General features: G+C 35.6%; 1 protein-coding gene across 1 annotated transcript in view; it reads left to right on the forward strand.

The window, feature by feature from the left end:
- Window positions 1-22,626, forward strand: part of LOC150077352 (ATP-dependent RNA helicase A-like) — a 338,077-nt gene that overhangs the window by 117,952 nt on the left and 197,499 nt on the right. The window contains 2 exon segments of the mRNA XM_090386433.1: window positions 3,797-3,892; window positions 20,341-20,502. Coding sequence (XP_090242559.1) covers window positions 3,797-3,892; window positions 20,341-20,502 — 258 coding nt within the window.

The following is a 22,626-nucleotide window of genomic DNA, read 5'->3' on the forward strand; positions in this document are numbered from 1 at the left end:
ACTTGTGCATATGTCCGTTCTGATATTCCCTGTCAGAGACTTGGCAATTTGGAATCTTCTCTGGCTTAAAATCTCTCTACCTCATTGTGTTAAATTCATCTGTTGTCTCTACCGTTCTCCCAACTCGACTAATCACTTGGAGCTCTTTGACTTCCTCTCGTTGCAACTTGACTTTCTCCAGTCCAACTCTCCTAACAGTGTGGTAATTTTCCTTGGTGATTTTAATGTTCACAACCCCAGCTGGCTTCCGATTTCTAGTCACACCGACCCAGCAGGTCGAGATGCTGAGGCTTTTGCAATTACTAATGACCTAGCACAGATTGTTCATTTACCTACAAGCATACCGGACAATCCGAATCATACAGCCAATACGCTTGATCTTTTTCTCACAAACAACCCTTCTAAGTACACGGTCGAAGTAAGAGTGCCTTTAGGCACTTCAGATCACAACTTGGTGATTGTCTCTTCTCCAATGGAACCTTTATCTCATGGCTATTCCCAACCTCGTGTTGTTTGGCATTACAAGAATGCAAAATGGGATGACCTGCGGGACTTCTTTTCTTCTTTTCCTTGGTCGGATTACTGTTTCAAAACTTCTGATGTCAACGTTTGCTCAGATCGTGTCAGTGAAATTATTCTTGCAGGAATGGAATCCTTTATCCCACACTCCACTTTAAAATCTCGTCCTTTATCTAAACCTTGGTTTTCCAATAAATGTGCTAAGGCTGTCCAAGAGAAGAATGTTGCATATCGTAATTGGCTGGTTTCTAATTCTTCAGTTTCATTTTCTGCCTACACCAAAGCTCGCAACAATTGTAAAGCAGTTATTAATCAGTCCAAACTAGAGTTTGAACAGGTTAAGAGTAGAAAACTTGCTTCTTGCCCTAATGGTAGCCGAGCATTCTGGTCTCTTGCCAAAGCTATTGGCCGCAACTTTTGCCCATCTCTGCTCCCACCTCTGTCCAAACCAGATGGCTGTGTTGTCACTTCAGCCAAGGATAAAGCTGACCTGCTGGCATCCCATTTTTCTTCCAGCTCATGTATTAATGATCTTGGTAAAACACCTCCCACCATTCCCAACACGGTCCATTCAATGCCTCCTGTGGTCTTCCGTCAAAAGGATATCAGAAGGATTTTGATGAATCTCGATGCTAAGAAAGCTCCAGGTCCTGATGGTATTTCTCCACTTGTTCTCAAAACCTGTGCTCCTGAACTTACTCTTATTCCTTTGCCGCCTTTTTTCACTTTCTTATCCTAAAGGTGTTTTTCCTTCTGCTTGGAAATTTGCTCATATCCAGCCAGTTCCTAAAAAGAGTGACAAATCCCTCCCATCCAATTATCGTCCCATTGCAATTACTTCTACTCTTTCTAAAGTAATGGAGAAATCAATTAACCACCAACTCTTAAACTACCTAGAAACCTTCCGTCTGATCAACGATCACCATTATGGATTCCGTCAGTGTCGATCCATTGGTGATATTCTGGCTTATGTTACACATTTATGGACTAATTCAATGGAAAGGTTCGGTGAAACACAAGTAGTTGCTCTTGACATCTCAAAGGCTTTTGATCGTGTTTGGCATAAAGGTCTTCTAAACAAGCTTCCATCTTATGGTTTGCCAACTGTTTTTAGTAATTGGTTATCCAGTTTTCTCTTTGATCGCTCACTGGGGGTGATGGTTGATGGCTCTCTGTCTTCTAACTTCTCCACTAATGCCGGTGTCCCCCAAGGTTCAGTTCTTTCACCCACTCTTTTCCTCTTGTATATCAATGACCTTCTTCCATTGACTGGAAATCCTATCCATAGTTTTACCGATGATAGCACATTGCATTCAACTTTCCATTTTGAGAAACCTTGTCCTGCTCAATCAGCTTCAACTTCTCGAAAATCTGCTACGAATTCCTTAAATGCCGATCTTCAGGTAATTCTCCAGTGGGGCAAAGACAACTTAGTTGATTTCAACCCTTCTAAAACTCAGTCTTGTCTTATATCTCGCAAAAAGGATTCTTCTGCTCCTATGCTTATCTTTAGTGACACTCCAATTTCTAGGCAAAAGGATATATCTCTTTTGTGGATTACCCTGACTTCTAATCTCTCTTGGCACAAGCACATTACAAATATTGCTTCCTCTGCATCTAAAAAACTTGGTTTTCTCTTTCGCTCTTGGCGTTACTTTTCTTCCAAACAGCTGCTCACTCTGTATAAATCGCAAATCCGCCCTGCCATGGAATATTGTTCCCACATCTGGGGTGGTGCCCCCAAAACCTCTCTCAGGCTTCTTGATTCCATTCAGAAGAGGGCAGTTAGGTTAATTAATGATTCATCTCTAACAGAGTCTCTCCACTCGCTGTCTCATAGACGCACTCTTTCTGCTGCATGCCTCTTCTACAGATACTTACATGGGCACTGTTCTTCTGAATTGGCTTCTATAATTCCCGCTCTCTCTTTCAAAACAGTCCGAACACGTGCCGCCAACAGCCAACATCCGTTTACTGTCCAACTTCAAACCCACAGAACCAACTTTTCATCTTCCTCATTTATTCATTCAACTGCGGTTTTCTGGAACAACCTTCCTTCATACGTATTTCCTGAAAATTACAATCTACAGAAGTTCAAGTCCAGTGTCAACAAATATCTTCTTTCGTCTTCTCAGTCTCCAACCCAAGCACGGTACTAAGTACCATAGGTTCTAATACATCTCGTGTTTGGGGTTCACATAAAAAAAAAAAAAAAAAACTCTTCTCCCCCCCCCCCCCCCCCCCCCGCCGCCGCAAATAAATTATGCATGCATGTGTAAATGGTATTCATTTAGGAATGGATGAAACAATAGATGTCTTGTCAGTTTTGGTAAGAACAAAGGAATGATGTACAATGGTCCTGTTTGGGAAACTGACAAGTGCACAAGAAAGCTTGAAGTATTGACAAGTTATCCCTCATGCTTTATCATTTTAACAATTGCTCTTAGCAATGCTTGAGTATGAAAGGATATTCAGCTAGTTGAGAATAACAAAAACAGTTCATATTCCCATCGGTGAAACTCTGGAAATTCCCCTGACAACTAAGTCTAGGCAAGGTTATGGTTATAAACAAAACTGGGAATTTCTGAGGAGAGCAAGGTCTGAAGCAAGGTTTTCTTAAAGCAGTTATGATGTGATGTCTAAGAGATATTTCAAACGGGTATTCGCTTTTTGTGGTTATCTCTCTTTGGATTGTTTAGCTAATGTGGCTGTATTTAATATGCAAACATTAAAATACTTTATGGCTGTGTATTTTAATGTAAAATCTGTTGGTTCTCAGTGAAATTTATCATTCAAAAAGCCTCTGCCAGAAATCAAGTTTATGGTATTAACCTGAGTTTAACGAGTTAAAAAAACTACTTTTATGATAAATTTCATGTTTACTGCATATTTATTAAAAAAAAGAAAAAAGCTGCTTATAGTTGCATAATGCTGAGATTTTCAAGTCAAATTTAGCTATGACATTGATAGCATTGAAAAACTAAAGAAAGGTATTAATGGTATGTGGGGTAGTGGGGGGGTGCATAAAAGGACACCAGCTATCAAACTTGCTGAATTTTGAGTGCATATTTTCTTGCCCATTGCACTTTGAGTCTTCATATTTTATTGTAATCAAGTTTCAGGGAAAGCTCCTTTTCAAGTAAAGGAATTGTTATTTTAAGTAAAGATATAATTTTTTTGTAATTAAAAATGTATGCAATTAGGTTTGAATATTTCAATTCCCTGTTTTTTTTTTAAATGATTACTTAGTATGTTCCTTTTGATCATTTCTTTTCAGTTGGAGCCATATGAGGTACAAGTGGACCCAAATATAATTGATTTGCTTGAAGAAACTCTGAACAGATTAAATTTATGTTCTGTTGAAGTTCCAGAGGTATTTTCCTTGCTTCTTGCTTTCATTTCTCTTTGGTTTTTATGGTTAACTATTACTTTTTTTTTTTTTTTTTTGAAATATAATTTTAAAAAAGTGAGTAAATATCTTGAATTCGAATTTTTCTATGTAAAAATTTTATGTAATGAAAAAAAAATATATTTTTTTGCTGTGGAGGCATGATTGATGAATGAAATTTCCTTTTGATAGTTTTTTTCTGTAAAGTTAGTTTATATATATATATATATATATATATATATATATATACATACATACATACACACACCTTAATAAATTCTAAATAAATATTGTGTAGTAATAAGGATGAATGAATTTGTAAATCTGAAGTACTTCTATAACATTTTTATATTTAAATCATGTAAGTGGCTTGAGACCATTTGAGGACAGTGAGGATTTATTTGGTAAATAGTGTTATCAGGTTTGGAGTTGATGCTGTGAATAGTTGAACAAGCAGACTAATTGTAATTGTAAATTTAACAACTCTTAAAAAAAAAAAAAAAAAAAAATTTAAATGAACATTGAAATCCAAATGAATGGTAAATTTTTTTGAAAAAGTATGAGTGCTACCTATTGCATGTTTTCAGTTGGAAGTTTAATTGAATATTGGCCTAAAAATAAATAATTTGATAGTTTGGTCCAGTTAAGTGTGCCTTGTGTAAGCTGTTTAAAAATTTTCTTTCTGGAAAAGGCAAATTTTTAAATGAAGTATGATCAAAATCGACCTCATATGTGCTCATACAGTATTTGAGAATTGATTAGGCTTACTGGTTCTGTTTTGTTGGATCTCCTTCAAAGTAGTTACTTGGCACTGCATAGATTCGTGCTTCTGCAACTTCTGGAAACGTTCCTGATATGCTTTTGGAATTTGTAATAGTGTTGCATTATAAATAATATCCCGTTTTTGCAAATCTGGGAACCTTCCAGGGGATTTAATTAAAGGGGAGGAGTAAACACACACACACATACTGTTAAATTTGGTGAGTATGGCTGTGAGGATCCACATGGTGGAGTGCTTTGCAAGAAATTCTTCAATGAAAAGCATGTAAAACTCAATTCTCAGTGGACAGGCTTTCATGATATTTTATATTTGGGCTTATTAAAAATATTTGCCAAGACATTTCAAATTTCATTAAAATCAGACAAATAGAAATCCGGCAGTTATTATTTCTTTTGTCTCTGCAATTATAGATGAAATGTAGTTTTAATGCAGTACTGTTAGCTTTAGATAACCTGTGCATACTTGCGTGTATTGTTATGCGAGGCTCGTGACTGGTGTTGTTTGCAAAGAAATAGGTATGTACAGAGAGAAAAGAGACTTAAAAAAAAAAGAATGGACTGAAGGAGAATACTAAATATACAGTTGTAATTAAACTGCACAATTAAGTTTAGAGAATGTAAAACTGTACAGTTTCGTTAATTGTTCTATAAATTTACAATCTTAGTAATTAATTGATAGGGAGATAACAATATTTTCTTTTCACTTCTGTTAGCAATAATAGAGATATACAATGCAAGAAACCAGCCCTATGCATCATGAGCCAAAAAAAAAAAAAAATGCTCCCATTTCATTCCTCCATTCGTTCCAGATGCCTGTCCAGCTCAGTCTTAAATTTTTTTAGGCTATTAGCTTCCACAACAAAAGAGGGAAGTCTGTTCCACCAATCAACTACCCGCTGGCTAAAGGCAAATTTGGCACATCTATTCTACAACTTTTTTTCCTCAATTTGAAACTGTGCCCTATCAGGTTCTTAGTCTGAGCAGGAGGAAGAATCCCATCAGCATTCAGCTTGCTCAACCCATTCAAGGCCTTATACACCTCAGTCAGATCACCTCACAGGTGCCTACTCTCCAGGCACTGCAATTTGCAGAACTTAAACCTTTCTTGGTAAGAGCATCCCTTTGTTCCCCCACACCAATCTTGTTGCCCTTCTTTGTACTCGTTCTACCAACTCTACATCCTTCCTGAAATGAGGTCTCCAGACCTGAACACAGTACTCTAGTTGTGGCCTGACCATTGCCTTGTATGTATGCCGACCGGGCTAGCCAGGTGAGTAAAGTGCCTGCCTAGCAACCCAAAGGTCGCGGGTTCAATCCCGCCTCGGGCTTGGATCACAGTACTTCAAAAACCTTGGGGGGTGCATTATGGCCACAGAAGCCAATGCGCCAACAACTACCTTAAAAAAAAAAAAAAATTGCCTTGTGTAATGGGATAATCACCTCCCTGTCCCTGCTAGCAAAATTCCTATGTATCATTGATATATAGGAATTTTTGCTGAGCAGTGCAGACCAGCCCGTCCGTCTGCACTGCTCAGCAAACTTTATATTTGACTGCACAATTACCCCAGGTCTTTTTCACTTTCCACTTCCCTGAGTGTAGTACCACAGAGTTGGTAGATTTCTCTACAGATATCGCTACCCATATGCAGTACTTTGCATTTGTCAATGTTAAAATTCAGTTGCTACTTCTCAGCCCATTTTCCCAACTTATCTAGATCCAGTTGGAGTAGCATACAGTCTTTACTGTCCTTAGCAACCTTGCCAACCTTTGTATCATCTGCAAACTTGGACATCAAATGTGATATTCCTTCATAAATATCATTAATAAATATACAAAACAACAATGGGTCCAACACCGAACCCTGGAGAACTACACTAACAACTGCCCACGAAGAGCAGTGTCCATTGATTACCACTCTCTGTCATCTCCCACTCAACCATCCCTTTATCCATTGCAGTAACGTGCCCTTAATGCGATACTGCTCCAGTTTGTACAGCAGTCTTCCATGTGCAACAGTATCAAAAGTTTTCCTGAAATCCAAGTATATGATATTGAAATTATTTTTGGGATTCAGTTCCTTTGTGACTACATTATAGTATCCAATAAAATTGATCAGACAAGACCTCTCTTTAACAAACCCATGTGCTAGGTCATTAGTGCTAGGTCATTAGTAATTACAAGAGCCTCAACATCTCGACCTGCTGGGTCAGTGTGACTAGAAAACGGAAGCCACCTGGAGTTGTGAACATTAAAATCACCAAGGAAAATTACCTCACTGTTAGGAAAGTTGGACTGGAGAAAGTCAAGTTGCAACGAGAGGAAGTCAAGTTGCAACGAGAGGAAGTCAAAGAGCTCCAAGTGATTAGTGGAGTTGGGAGAATGGTAGAGACAACAGATGAATTTGACACGATGAGGTAGAGAGATTTTAAGCCAGAGAAGATCAAAGAGGGGAGATTCCAAATTGCCAAGTCTCTGACAGGGAATATCAGAACGGACATATGCACAAGTACCACCTTTGAGGCGAAAGGAATCATACAGCGAATAATTTGGGCATCTGAGATGAGCAGTAGTTGAATCAACCAATAACGATTCTGTCAGAAAAAGTACACGTGGTTTGGCAGACTGCAAGTGGAAATGGACATCGTTTAGATTAGAAATGAGACCACGTATATTTGTGAAATGAATTAGGAAGTCCTTGGGAGGTTTAGATCTTTTCGCAGATAAGCTTGTTCTATTAGTTTGACAATTCATGGTGTATTCACTAGTAAGAAAAAGTGGGTGGGACATGCTGTATGAAGTAATGAAATTTTTGGATATGGCGTACATGTGGTAAGAATATACCCAGATCCTTGACATATCGTGGCCTCGACAATGCTCCCCGCATACACACTACTCGGACTCCATCCAGTCACTATCTGGCAGAGTAGAGGTAGCAAGATTATACACTAGCTGATCTGGAAGCCTCCTAGAGAGTTACCAATAGGTTCGGTCCGGTGTACTAACTAGCGGCCGGCCTGCGAAAACCGTTTTAGAGCTGTACCCTCGAAACGTAAGGAATATTGGATCTCGCCACGACGTTCATCATAACCTCAAAAGTCATCAATCATACTGCACGATGGAAGAGATAGGGAAGGGTTGACCGGAACTTAGCTCTAGAGACTAAACATGGGTTCCACCACTTCAAGCCTCCAATAAACAAAGTGGTGGTATTTCACCGGTTGATGAGAGTCATCTACCACCTAGTACTGCCTGGTAACATAGAGGAGCGGCGTTCCTCCATGTGGTGTGGGCGCCACACCTCGACCCCTGCTTACGTTGGTTCACACCTGGGTGGTCACCCACCATGTGCTTGTGCATGGAGGTTATACCCAGGATTACTAACAGTCCCACCATCGTGAAGGTGCATGCAGAGGATTTGGCTGTCACCGACCGTCCGGACTTCGCCGAAATTGGGTCCACTTGACTTGAGTGTCACCCGAATATCAGTTCCATCAGCGTTTTAGACTCCTAGGTAGCAAGTACAGCTCCTCTGGCATATCTGAGAGAATGTCTGTGACAACCTCAAAGACCAAATATATATATATATATATATATATATATATATATATATTAATAGTTATATATATATTAATAGTTATATTAGTGATAAAAGGAAAGCAAGAAATAAAGAAAAGCAAGAAAGTTAAGACAATAACTAATATTTATGGGTTAATGCAGTTGCAAGCAATCATGCAATACACCCACAATGTCTATAGAATATCATTAGAAAAAGTAAATCAATCCAATAATAAGAATACCATCAAGGACTTAAGAAAACGCAAAAAAAAAAAAAAAAAATTATTATTATCGCTTTTTACCGACAATCTAGATGACTTCAACTGGGGCCAACCACCCAGAATGAAGGCAAAAAACGACAAGAAGTTCTCTGTTTCTGTGATGATCAATATATGCTAAGTAATTTAAATCTAAACCAAATATAAACCAGTATAGGCCGAATATAAATCGAATGTAAATAAATCGAATGAAGATAATTAATTAAGAAAAATTTTGAAATATTAGAATCAAAGGTAAGAAATATAAGTAGAATATAAATGTAAGCATATATTAATCATCGTTGACCCAACAGAGAACGTAATTTAAGGATTAAAACAAGATTAAATATATAATACATACTACATTTGACCGTATCTAGGACATAATGTAATAGTCGTCAAAATAATATGTGGTGCCCCCTATGTGATGGATACGGTAAAAATAAATAAATAATTAAATTAAATTAACGCAAAGATTTCTACCCGGGATCGCAAACCCGTTCCTACTATAGGAACGGGTTTGCGATCCCGGGCATACCCGAGCCACAACTTATATCTTGTAATGCCTTTAAGCTGTCCTACACTCTTTATTTTTATTTCTCCGAAATTATTAGGGCAATCCGAGGACGTAGTAGAAACTATTTCTTATCTATACCACTATTTTTCGCCTTTGTGGAGTTCAGGTTCTATTTTTCCTACTCCTTTAGTTTTTCTTCTTACTATCTGCATGTTTCTCTCTGCATTAATTTAATTTAATTATTTATTTATTTTTACCGTATCCATCACATAGGGGGCACCACATATTATTTTGACGACTATTACATTATGTCCTAGATACGGTCAAATGTAGTATGTATTATATATTTAATCTTGTTTTAATCCTTAAATTACGTTCTCTGTCGGGTCAACGATGATTAATATATGCTTACATTTATATTTTACTTATATTTCTTACCTTTGATTCTAATATTTCAAAATTTTTCTTAATTAATTATCTTCATTCGATTTATTTACATTCGATTTATATTCGGCCTATACTGGTTTATATTTGGTTTAGATTTAAATTACTTAGCATATATTGATCATCACAGAAACAGAGAACTTCTTGTCGTTTTTTGCCTTCATTCTGGGTGGTTGGCCCCAGTTGAAGTCATCTAGATTGTCGGTAAAAAGCGATAATAATAATTTTTTTTTTTTTTTTTTTTTTGCGTTTTCTTAAGTCCTTGATGGTATTCTTATTATTGGATTGATTTACTTTTTCTAATGATATTCTATATATATATATATATATATATATATATACGTTACGCTATTTCTTATTGACTGCAATATGGTGGCTAGTTCAACAATATTTGTACCAACACCGGCAGTCGTAACTTCTAAAAATCGCTGGTTAAATTCAAAATAAGAAGCTAATGAACACTAGAAACCTATTTATCTGTGGAAAACACAATGTAGTATGCTAATTAATGAAGTATATGGTAAAAATTTAAAAATACTTATCCATTTACAGCCACCAAAATCCGACCGTTCTCTTCCACGATCCTAGCGCCCAAACCGAAAACCAGTTTGAACACACTGGTGTTCAAAGAAAGTGCATCACCCAAGAATTTCACAATTCTAACCCCTTTTTACAATGATATGTTACGTTAATCACGGAAAAAGAAAAATGTCATTTAAGAGAAAAAAATCAAACACACTGCATATATTAACTAACTTGTTTATATTTCCTTTCACTGTTTTTTGTTCAAAGTAATTTAGTGTCATGATATTTTGTAGCATTCCTCTTTTCTTAATTGTCTTAATCATTATCTATAAAGACAAATACGTAACCGTATTTGTCTTTATAGATAATGTTAAAATGTTTGTACACTGATCGAAAGTGTTCCATAGCCAATTCCAGTTAATTTTGAAGGGACTACAGCAAAGTTTCTCAAGTAGTTTGTAACCATGGATGAAAGGGTTGGGCATGGAGTGTTCACAGTTTCATCACAACAAAGTTGAAGGTTTAGAGTTGCTTTAGAAAGCCCTTGCCTGTTTCTCTTGATAGTAAGGGATTATTTTAGAAATGGATAGCTTAAAGATAGCTTTTAGTTAATGGATAGCTTTAGGAAAAATAGAATGAAAAAGATGAAGAGGGAACTCAGAAATTAAGTATAACCTCAAAAATCCAGCACTTTTTGAATATTTTTGAGTGCGGCAGACGGGAAATAGGCTAGAGACTTTGAAAGAGAGAGGACACACACACACACACACACACACACACACACACAATCGATTCTGGTTATTTAGGACACATCAGGACTAATGCATTTTGGCCTGATTAAGCGGCTGCCCCAATTATGCGAAGTGTCACATAAATAGTTAAAAATATAGCTTTACGATTGATTTTCTGTACGATCAAATCACGTTACGATGGACTCACCATGGTAAAGTACCGTTCACTATACGATATGTAGTAAGCGCCGGTCGTCGTGATCAGCGTTTGTGAATTAAAGTTTAATTCTATTAAACAGTGATTCTAATTAGTGAAAATAGGAGGAATATTATCCACAGTATATAAAAGTAAAGATATACTGTATTAAGTACAAATTTACACTTTATTACATTCCAATTAAAAATTAAATGATACGTGAAAATCTGAAGAATATTTTCCTCAGGTTAGCAAAATAAAAATAAATTTACGCTTACGTGCATAGCTTAATTAATACGTACTGTAATATGTACATACTAACTAGTTGACATTTCTATTCACTGACATTTGTCGGTGGGGGTTAAAATTTAAAACAGTAAAAAGTTAAGCAATCAGTAACAAAGAACATGGCACACACAAATTGCAAGTAACACAATACTTGCAAGTGAGAACGGAGTAATAAGTTACGAATCTTTAAAAATAGGAATGAAGAGAAGATTGTGAAAATTAATTTTTTTATATGATTGAAGCACTAACAGAAAAACCCATTAAACAGGGGCCTGCTAATTGCTTTTATTGTTTTATGGTTGTGACTTCCAGAAATCCGACCGAACCGCGTGGTATGGTCATAGACAATCGTAGGGTAATCTCGAGTGCTGCAGTCTCCTGCCCTGATTAAACTGCACATTGTCCCAATTAAGCGAAGTTAAACCCTGGCTATTTTCTCGATTGGGTTCTGTTCTTTAAGATTTGTCCCAAATAAACGACTGACCCGATTAACCGGTGGCCCAAATAACCAGAATCCACTGTATACACACTGGTGTTCAAAGAAAGTGCATCACCTAAGAATTTCACATTTCTAACCCCTTTTTAAAATGATATTTTACATTAATTGCAGAAAAAGAAAATGTCATTTAAGAGAAAAAAAATCACACACTGCATATATTAACTAACTTATTTATATTTCCTTTCACTGTTTTCTGTCCGAAGTAATTTAGTGTCATGGTATTTTGTAGCATTCCTCTTAATTGTTGTGTAGACATAACTGCATTTGTCTTTATAGTAAAGTTCAAATGTTTGTACACTGATCAAAAGTGTTCCATAGCCAATTCCAGTTAATTTTGAAGGGACTACAGCAAAGTTTCTGAAGTAGTTTGTAACCATGGATGAAACTATTGTGCATGGAGTAGTCACAGTTTCATCACAACCATAGAAGTTGAAGGTTTAGAGTTGCTTTAAAAAGCTGTTGCCTGTTTCTCTTGATAATAAGGGTTATTTTGATGGATACTAGTGAATCTGTTAATATTAGATTATTGTTTCTGTTAATTTTTAAAGCTTTAAGAAAAATAGAATGAAAAAGATGAAGAGGGAACTCAGAAATGATGAAGCATGACCTCAAAAATCCAACACTTTCTGAATATTTTTGAGTGAGGCAGACGGGAAATAGGCTAGAGACTTTGAAAGAGAGAGAGGGGATATATATATACATACATATACAGGTGACCCCCGCTTAACGCTAATAATTCGTTCCGGAAAAACAGAGTGCTAAGTGAATCCGCGTTAAGCGAGCGCCGAATTCCCATAAGGTAACATATGTATTTGTGAGTTGCGGTCGGTGCCATAGGATATTTCCTAATCAATAATAAGTGGTAGTGAAAGATGCACAAATGTCTGTCAAAATATTTAATATTCAAATATTTGTACATACGTATATAATTATGTGGTAACTACTTATGTATCGAAATTAAACTTAAAATTCCAATTAAAATCATGAATATAATTGATGAATTTAATCATAATCATGAAAAATGTGTCGATTTTGGGTTGCACTTTGGCCCTCTTCCAAATAAACTAAAAGGAGTATTAATTTTAAATCCCCCGCAGCGTTACCACCCAACAATAAAGTCAACCGATCCTTTCCCACTGTGAAACCTGACATGTTTTTTTTTTTTTCCCCCCCATTCAATATGAAACTTCTTTTAGGCATTCATTTCCACAAAAGTCCTGCTTCATCTATGTTAAAAACTTGTTGAGAAGTAAAACAAACAATACCCCTCTTCAATAATTTTAACAATCTCTTTTTTGAAAGTTTTGGCTCCTTCATCTGCACTTGCAACTTCTCCTTGGATTTTAAATCTATTTAACCAGCCCTTACCAGTTTTAAATGGATCCACTTTTTTTTTTTTTAGGTGAGTTTTCTTCAGATCATCATACTGGCTAATATCTCTCTCTCTTTTATAATATTTAACTTAACTGAATTCTGCATTGGATATTATCTTCAATAAAATTAGTTAGTCTTTCCATTTCAATCCTAATAGTCGGCTAGCCCTAGTTGCTTGCAAGTGGAACAGCTATTTTTCCAGCTGCTAAAATTAATTCTGTATTTTTTTATAATTGTTCTTACAGTTAAACTTGCAAGTTCTAAATTATGGCACACATCCGCTTGTTGTTGACCGGAATCGATTTGCTTCAAAACGTCTAATTTAATTTTCAAATTCAGTCTTTTTCTAACATTTATAGTCTTCGTGCTGCGCCCATATGTTGCTTTTTCATTCTTATCGGCCATTATTAGCTCTTTGTAAATGTAACTGTGTTGGTTCCATTAATTATGATACAATGTTCAAGTAAACTGTCCGTTACTGTACTGAGTGATGACTAGACTTTGGATAAATGCATATAACGCAAATATTACAAGCAATATACTTGATCATTTTTTAAAATGTTGATCTAGGAACTACGTAAAAAGTCACTGTACTGCAATTAAATTAGCGTGCGAGAAAATTTCACTGAGCGTGGGAAATTTTCTCAAGTCAGCCTGGGAAACGTTTTAATGCTGTTTTGTTATTCATTTACAAGCTATCGACTCCATCAAATGAAACGATTTCGTTAAAGATGCCAAAAATGCAATCTGTAAAAGAGCGTATAAATGCATATAACGCAAATATTACAAGCAATATACTTGATCATTTTTTAAAATGTTGATCTCGGAACTACGTAAAAAGTCACTGTACTGCAATTAAATTAGCGTGCGAGAAAATTTCACTGAGCGTGGGAAATTTTCTCAAGTCAGCCTGGGAAACGTTTTAATGCTGTTTTGTTATTCATTTACAAGCTATCGACTCCATCAAATGAAACGATTTCGTTAAAGATGCCAAAAATGCAATCTGTAAAAGAGCGTATAAATGCATATAACGCAAATATTACAAGCAATATACTTGATCATTTTTTAAAATGTTGATCTCGGAACTACGTAAAAAGTCACTGTACTGCAATTAAATTAGCGTGCGAGAAAATTTCACTGAGCGTGGGAAAATTTCTCAAGTCGGCCTGGGAAACGTTTTAATGCTGTTTTGTTATTCATTTTCAAGCTATCGACTCCATCAAATGAAACGATTTCATTAAATATGGCAAAAATGCAATCTGTAAAAGAGCGTTATAGTGATGTGTGACAGCGTTATAGTCAGATACGGGTTATAATATAAGAACAGCGTTATAGCGAAACAGCGTAAAGCAAACCGCGTTATAACGGGGGCCTGCTGTATATACTTACATACATACATACTTACATACATTCACACTGGTGTTCAAAGAAAGTGCATCACCTAATTCACATTTCTAACCCCTTTTCGCGATGGTATGTTACGTTAATGACTAGCATCACAAATAGAAATATAAACAAGATATTGATTGATTGATAGGTAAGGCAAAGCTAAGTAATATTTGACAGGTGTTCTCAAAATATTCCAAAATGAGCATTTGGAACCTTTATACAACAGTTTTGGTAGACATGACAATTATGGCTGAAATGTTATCAGAAGCCCTCAGTTTATCATTTTAAATGGAAAACAAAATGAAAAGTTCACCAGATTGCAAACTAATATTTAGTTGAACCGCCTCTGGCCCTGATGACAGCAGCACACCGTCAAGACATTGACAACATCAATTTCTGAAGATAATCAACTGATAGTTCGTGGTTCCAAACACGAATTATGGCTTCCTGAAGTTCAAGAAGGGTCTTGGGTTCTTTCTGGCAATTGTAGATTCCACATGATGCCAACAGTTCTCTGATGACAAGTATCAGAGTTGTCATGAAAGATGCAGTTACTTGGCAGGTTGAAATTGTCTCTAATGGTTGGCAGCAATTTGCCTTCCAATATAGCCAGGTATCCATTGGCATTTACAGAACCTTTTGTAAACTGTAGGTGACCTACTCCGCAATACGAAATGCAACCCCATATCATTTGACTGGTAGGGAATGTCACTGTAGACACCATAGTCTGGATGTTATTCTTCACCACGTCTAAGGCGAATCGTTTGTTTCCCACCAGAGCTATGCAGGTTGAATTTCTCTTCTCATCCAAGAAAATAAGTGACTTTCACTGCTTTGGGGGTCCATTTGATGTGCTCCTTACACCAAATTAAGCTGACCTTTTTCATTTTTTGTGTGAGGAGAGGCTTCTTCTTAGGACGATGGGCTACAAGTCCATTTTTGAAGAGACATCTTCTGACTGTTACTGCACTTGCTACCACTCTTGTATATTTTTCCCATTCTCGTTTCAGCTCAGACGAAGCTTTATGCTCAGAAGAAGTTTCATGCTTTTTAAGGCATAAGCACTTCAAAACGCGGTCCTGTTTTGGTGTATAAACTCATTTGCATCCAAATACTTTTTTTCCTATCAGCAGAACCAGTAATCTTGAGTCTGGAAAGAAATCTACTCACTGTCGACTGATTACAAGACACTATAAGCAATATTGTGGGAAGAACATCCTTCATCACGTAAAGCAACAATAGCATTCTTTCTTCATGTCGTCAACTGCACGTAACTAGCCATTCTGACACAGTCAAGGAATGACTGCAACTCTTGCGGATTGTGCTTATATAGCTAAAAGTAACAGCTGATGCAATATTGCCATATACTTACTTTATCGGACCACAATTACAATTTTAAGGGGTGATTCACTTTCCTTGAATACCAGTGTGTATAATAATAAATAAATAAGTTCATGCCAATAGAATCACGTGGAAAAAGAAGAATGAAATAGAAAATCAAAGAAAGCTAAGAGATGGAGCAAAACAAGAAAACTTACTGTATGTATAGACCGGAAGATGTTGAAAGTCAATGGTGACCGAAGGAGAGAGCCGAGTGTTCATATGCGGTGTATATGTCAGTTGAAGTAACCCTGGGGGGAGGGGGGTGAATTCGTAAACAGGAACTGTACCCGTGTGATGGGGAAGTGAGCAATTAAACAGATGAGGCAAAAAGCCAGCCGAGGGAGAAACAAAAACTAACAAAGTAGTGTGGAAAAGACTTTTTGTTTCTCCCTCTGCTGTCTTTTTGCCTCATCTGTTTAGTTGTTCACTTCTCTGTTACACAGGTGCAGTTCCTGTTTACTAATTCACACCTCCCTCCCCCATGGGGCTACTTCAGCTGACATATATATATATATATATATATATATATATATATATATACACACTGCACGTGAACACTCAGCTCTCTCGTTCGGTCACCATTGACTTTCAACAGCTTATGGTCTATACATACAGTAAGTTTTCTTGTTTTGCCCCTTCTCTTAAATTTCATTCTTCTTTTCCACAGGATTCTATCAGCATGAACTTATTTATTATTTTTTATTTTTATTCTTCCTTCTGGTCTCTGTCAGGTTGGCTAAGATGTATACGTATATCTTTTAAGTATACATCATAACAGAAACAGAGACCCGGCTTATTGCAGTGGCTCCTATGATTTTCGCTGCTGACCCCAAGACGAAGTAGTTCTAGGACCCACAGATTTAGGTACTTACAATAATTATGTTTATATTAACTGCATTTTATTTCAGATAATTTGTTTATTAGCATACAGGTTCTCCCAATTCTTCTATGGTTATTACACCTGATAGCTCAACTCCCAGGCGTTTCCGTAGCCAGGTAGGCAGGAGCGGCAGTGGTAGCACACGCTTCTTGATTAGACCGGGGTTCGAGCCCGTGACCGCCAAATACGGCGGATGTGGAAAGGTCAGGGAATGACCACCGCATATTCCTGGAGCAATATGGCCTTAGTTGCCAATGCTCCTAAAAACCAAATAACAGCAACAGCTCAACTCCCCTGCTTTATCGATTTATGCATTACATTACATTAATAATTTTCATCTTCAAACACTAGTTTTAGGCTGTATGTCATAGTTACTAGTTTTAAGCTGTATGTCATAGTTAGGCTGTATGACAGTATTCATCTTCAAACACTAGTTTTAGGCTGTATGTCATAGTTACTGTGTATTTGCAATGTATATAAACAAGACATAATCTACAGTAAAGTACTTAATAGGGCAATAGTAATGTTTAAGGCAATTTGATTGCTAAAATCTTATCACGCTATTTGTATCTCCCATTAAAAAATATTGGACAATCAACACATCCTTACTGAAGGCAGAAGTCAAACCTATTACCTTTATTTCTTAAGCAAGTATAGTTTGCCAGCACTTTGGTGAAATGTGGGGATTATAGGGATCAGAGCTACTGTGTTATATGATAAAAATAAATTACCCTTGACTATTTCAGCAATGTGTAATGGTTGAAAAATTAGAAAATTTCAGTTCGATGGACAGTGTATTAAAATAAGCATTGTTTCAAAGATCCAGCATATGCAGCATCCCAAAGAGGCTGGATTTATGAAGTTCTAATATGTTTTCCCAGACTGAGCTGGTTCAATAAGGCCTTCTGTAATGATGTAAAATTTAAACTATTTCCCACTTATATTACTTTTTTAAGATCATAAGAAGGAATAATACTTGATTATTGGTTTTTGTATAGGGATGATGGAGATAAAATTCAAAGAATGGATTATGGTGCAGATGACATTTATTTATTTCATATTACTCAAAGCTTTTAAAGTAGAAATACTGGTTTTTACCACTTAGTGTTCACCCATTTATCGTTGCATTCATGTGCTCTACTGAACTCTTTTTAATATTTGACAGTATTCATCTTCTTTACTTGCTGCTACTGTAATCAGTGTGCAAAATTCTCATAATTTTCATTTAAAATATTGATAATCTTTGTTTCATTCTGGTAGATTGTGTGTTGATTTACAGAGCTGTAAATTGTTGCATATTATTGATTATTGTACATTCACGTTAATTCTTAATTTGTATTTCTGCCTATGGATGAATTAGTTATGTAGCTTAAAGTATGAATTATTCCAACAAAAAAAATAAATTAATTAATTTAGTCAATATGAGAAACATAACAATTCTGCTGTAAAGAAAGTCAATAAATTGCCCGCACATAATTGGTTTTTTAAATGTTTTGTTATTACTGCCATTACAGGTCATACAGCTTGATGTATACATAACTCTTGATAATATATTAATGCCTTAACTTGCCAGTGCGCGAGAGAGATGGCAATTTTACTCTGGAGAAATTCAGTATGTTTCTTGCATATGAAAACATGGTTGCTAAGTTTCATTTTTGCCATCATTATATTACCAGCCCATGCCTTGGGAATATTATCTGTTGTTTAATACTTTATAATCCTTGCAGGGGGTTAACATTACTTCCCCCCCTTTGTATCACTTTTGTAAACTTTGTCGCTAAGCATAAACTGCTTTCCTAATTATGCTACATAAGCTGGCATCCCACATGATGTCACTTTAGAACTGCAGATAATCGTAGATAGAAAATGCCCAGTGTCTAGGTCATTTAAAAAAAATGTTTTATTGCAGTTGCTTAATTTCATCCTGGTTATGTATGTATGCACACATGCATACTTACAAGTAAATGAATCACTATTTATGAAAATGCCCAGTGTCTGGTACACTTGAAAAAAATGTTTGATTACAGTTGCTTAATTTGTGTGTATGTGCACATGCATGTGTGCAAGTAAATGAATCACTATTTACGAAAAGGGCTAACCATGGAAGTAGCTTAAAAGGAAAATATCACACACAACTGTGTACTAAAATAAATGATAGAACATAACGGGAGTGATGGGGATAAACTGTAGGATGCTTGAACTGTTTGACTTGAATCTGGTAGCAGTTTTAGCAAAAATTCTATGAGATGCCACTGAATGCTGTGGTGAATTCAGTTACTTATAAATGCTCAGTGGACCCAGTGTTACGCCCAAGTGTCCCATCAGATTTGTAGTTGGGAGTTTTGTTTTTTCACTGTTCCTTATGCTTTAGAAGCTGTAATCCTTCCAATCTATTTTATAGTAGAGCTCTTTTATAATTCTTGATTTTAATATTTGTTTTTAATGGTTTCTATGGCTTTCAACAAGTATAATGACAATATCGTTTTTATTGATGACTTTCTCAAAGAAATATTGTTCAGCCAAATTTAAGTATTTTACATTGCTTGATTTTCATGTTTTCTTTCTGTCTGTCCTCTTAATATTTTTATATACAAATTGCTGTTCTAAATTAGTAAACAACACTGAACAGCTGCATTCTTGTTTCATTGGTTATTGTTATTGATTAAGCTGTTGTCCTGAAGTCATCACAGTAAGCTCATTCATTGTTTATGTATTTTTTAATTAATTAATTTAATTTTTTTTCTGACTGGTTTAATAAAGTTAGTAGAAAGATGTGAGTAGTAGTTCTCTTTGTGAAGGTTATTCATGAATAAATGTATAGTTTCAGTTGCCTAGCTCATTTCTTTATAGGGTAGGCTTAACACTTTAAATTTGCTCTTATAGCTCTCACAGAATAAGCACAGAACACAAATTTTCAGTTTGTTATTTGGTTTTTAGGAGCATTAGCAACTAAGGCTATATTGCTCCTGGATATGCGGTGGTCATTCCCTGACCTTTCCGCATCCTCTGTATTTGGTGGTGACGGGCTCGAACCCCGGTCTAATCAAGAAGCGTGTGCTTCGCACTGCTGCTCCTTCTCACCTGGCTACGGAGGTGCCGCACAAATTTTCAGTACTGGAGAATTGAACAGAATGATGGGGGAAAAATATTAATAAAAATAAATAAATAAAAAGCGCTTTTAGTACATAAGTGAAACAAGTATATTTAGAATATTTATTGATTTTCGTATTGACACTCTTAATTTTTCTGCTCTTTCATATACATTTGTTGTAATTACTACTTACTAATTTGGATAAAGGTGATGGATTGGTATTCTAGCTTGTTTCAACTTACTGCTGGCTATTAAAACTGTTCCCGATTCTCATTTTTGAAATTATCAGGAATGCAGTCTGATTGATTCTATGATTTTACAAAAGAGACTGAACACCACATTACATAGTTTAGAAAAAAAAGAAAAAGAAACTATTTTTTTTTTGCATTGAAATTAGCAACACATTGAACATATATTTGAATCTGTTCGCAGTAACTTGATTTAAAATGTGCTGTAAAATAAACATGTATAACAGAAAATGTGATATTGTATTAGATGCCATTTTTGCCATTGCATTCTCTAGGATTTGGATCCAGCTACTCCATTCTCACTGATGCCTGAACATAAGTTTGAAGTAGAACCAGTATCTCGACCACATCCAGGAGGAGTTGTTCCTTGGTCCCCTCCACAACAAAATTGGAATCCATGGACAAGTTGTAATATAGATGAAGGGCCTTTAGCCCAGGTGAGTGTTTGCATTATTCTTTTTAGATTACTAAACATTTATATTCATTAATGAGGGATATGCACATTTCCTGTTTCATTTTATGGCCCTGCTCTTGAATGCTTAATTTCCATATCTGAGGTCAGTTTGCATATTAAGTAGTATTCATGTCAGGATGTTCCCTTGTGGGCATGTGCATAATGCACAGTGAAACAAATTTAAATGTAATTCTGGGTTGTAGTATGTATATTGTGCCTTATGCTGCCTAAGCTTGAACATATTGACTCAATTTTAGGATTCTACCATTATTGATAACTGTAGAATAATTAAGTTTTTATGGTGTGTGAGAGAATAAAACTGTATCAAATCAAAGATGAATGTTATTCAATATGGAGGAAAATGTACATGCAGAGAAAATTCAAAAGTAGCAAAAGTGTCTTCACATAGAAAAACATTGTGAATGTTTTCTCTGGCGAAAAACATTTTTTTTTTTAAATCATCAGCCAGTATGGATTATAATGGTTTTGTTGTTACAACAACATTAGGCTATAATAAATTCTAATCATCAAACACCCAATAGTTGTTATTTATTTTTTTATTTATTATTATTATTATTTTTTTTTTTATCAATGCCGTAATTTTCACTTTAAGTCTGTTACTGATTGCTCCAATACCATTTATGGTATCCGTTCAATCAACCAGAAACAGAGGGGTTTAAAAAAAGTTCTGCCTCTATTATACCCAATGAGTGTAAATGTTATTCTTACAGTACAGATGAATTCTAGTGGATTTATCAGATCTATATTCACTATTTGGTTCCATGCCATTCCATTTCTTGTGAAATTTTTAGCCTTGGCTAGAGCAAGTGCTCTTCTTTTGTTATGCTTGCATGACACCATCAATACACTATCCTTTTGGTCTACTTCTGGGTCTCTTACCTTTTTTTTTTGCTTCAAATGTCCATTCATCACTAGATCACACATGTAATGTTAGTAATGTTTCACCTCTTCACAAGTTGAGCCTACCTGTGTGAAGAGGTGAAACAAGACCTTCAACCTTTCAACTTGCAACAACTATGGGATACAATTGAGTACAGAGACAAGAATCCCTGTGGCATATCACAACAAATCTTCCCTCTCCCACCTGTTCCATTGTCTTAAGTTTGTTTCTCTTAACATTGATTGGATAATTGTAACCCCAAGATTTTTTCTTATATTCTCATTTGTAATATGATCTTGTTATTGCTCATTTGTTTGTTTGATTTATTTTTCTTAAAGCTCTCATTTCTGAGGATTCTAATTTTTGATTATTTCTTACTCGGCTTTCAGATTTATTGGTTAAAAATGTTTTAAATGGATGATTTTGTCTTTTGGCTTATTCCTCCTATGCTTGCCGCTGAATTTATTGTGCAGGAAGCTAGACCATTAATTTCAGCTGGCTTCCTGCACTTCTTTCATTACTTATTATTATTATTTTTTTATTCCTTTGTCTAATCTTCTATCTTCATGAAAGATTATTCCTAAATATATAAAATCAAGTTTTTGAATCTAAAATTTTCTTTGTATCTTGAAACTTTTATAAGTTGATTTTGCAAAACCAATTTTTCACATAAAATTCTTTATTTCATTTAGAGATTCCTGATGATGTACATGCAGGGAAAATTTAATAGCACAGTATTTATATGGGAAATAACTGTGCTATTTAATAACACAGTTATTTCCCTTATTATACATTGGTACAATTAATATCTTTAGTGCTCCAGTAGCACATAATGTTTGAGTGGTCTGGGGTTCATTGCTAAATACCATAAATGTTTGTATTTTGTGATTTTTTGTAAACTCCTTTGACATGGTGGGCGCGTCATGCTGGAGTATAAACAAGAGCATTTTTCGTATACCCTTACAGGTTTCCATGTCATTTTCTACTTCAGTAATTAAGATAGTATTCACAGTTCCTCACATTTCAGTTTTTCCCTCTTCTTCAGTGATACTTTCAGTTCTTTCAATTAGCAAACCATCAGAATATTTATGCCATTCTTATAAAATATCTTTTCCTTCTCTTTTAATTTTGCTCTTATTAGTTTTGGTTATCATAGATATGGTTTTTCTTCCCATTCTGAGATTTTTAACTAAACACCAAAATTAA

The sequence above is a fragment of the Mastigoproctus giganteus genome, chromosome 12, assembly GCF_048544385.1.
Source record: "Mastigoproctus giganteus isolate SK-2022 chromosome 12, ASM4854438v1, whole genome shotgun sequence".
NCBI lineage: Eukaryota > Metazoa > Arthropoda > Arachnida > Uropygi > Thelyphonidae > Mastigoproctus > Mastigoproctus giganteus.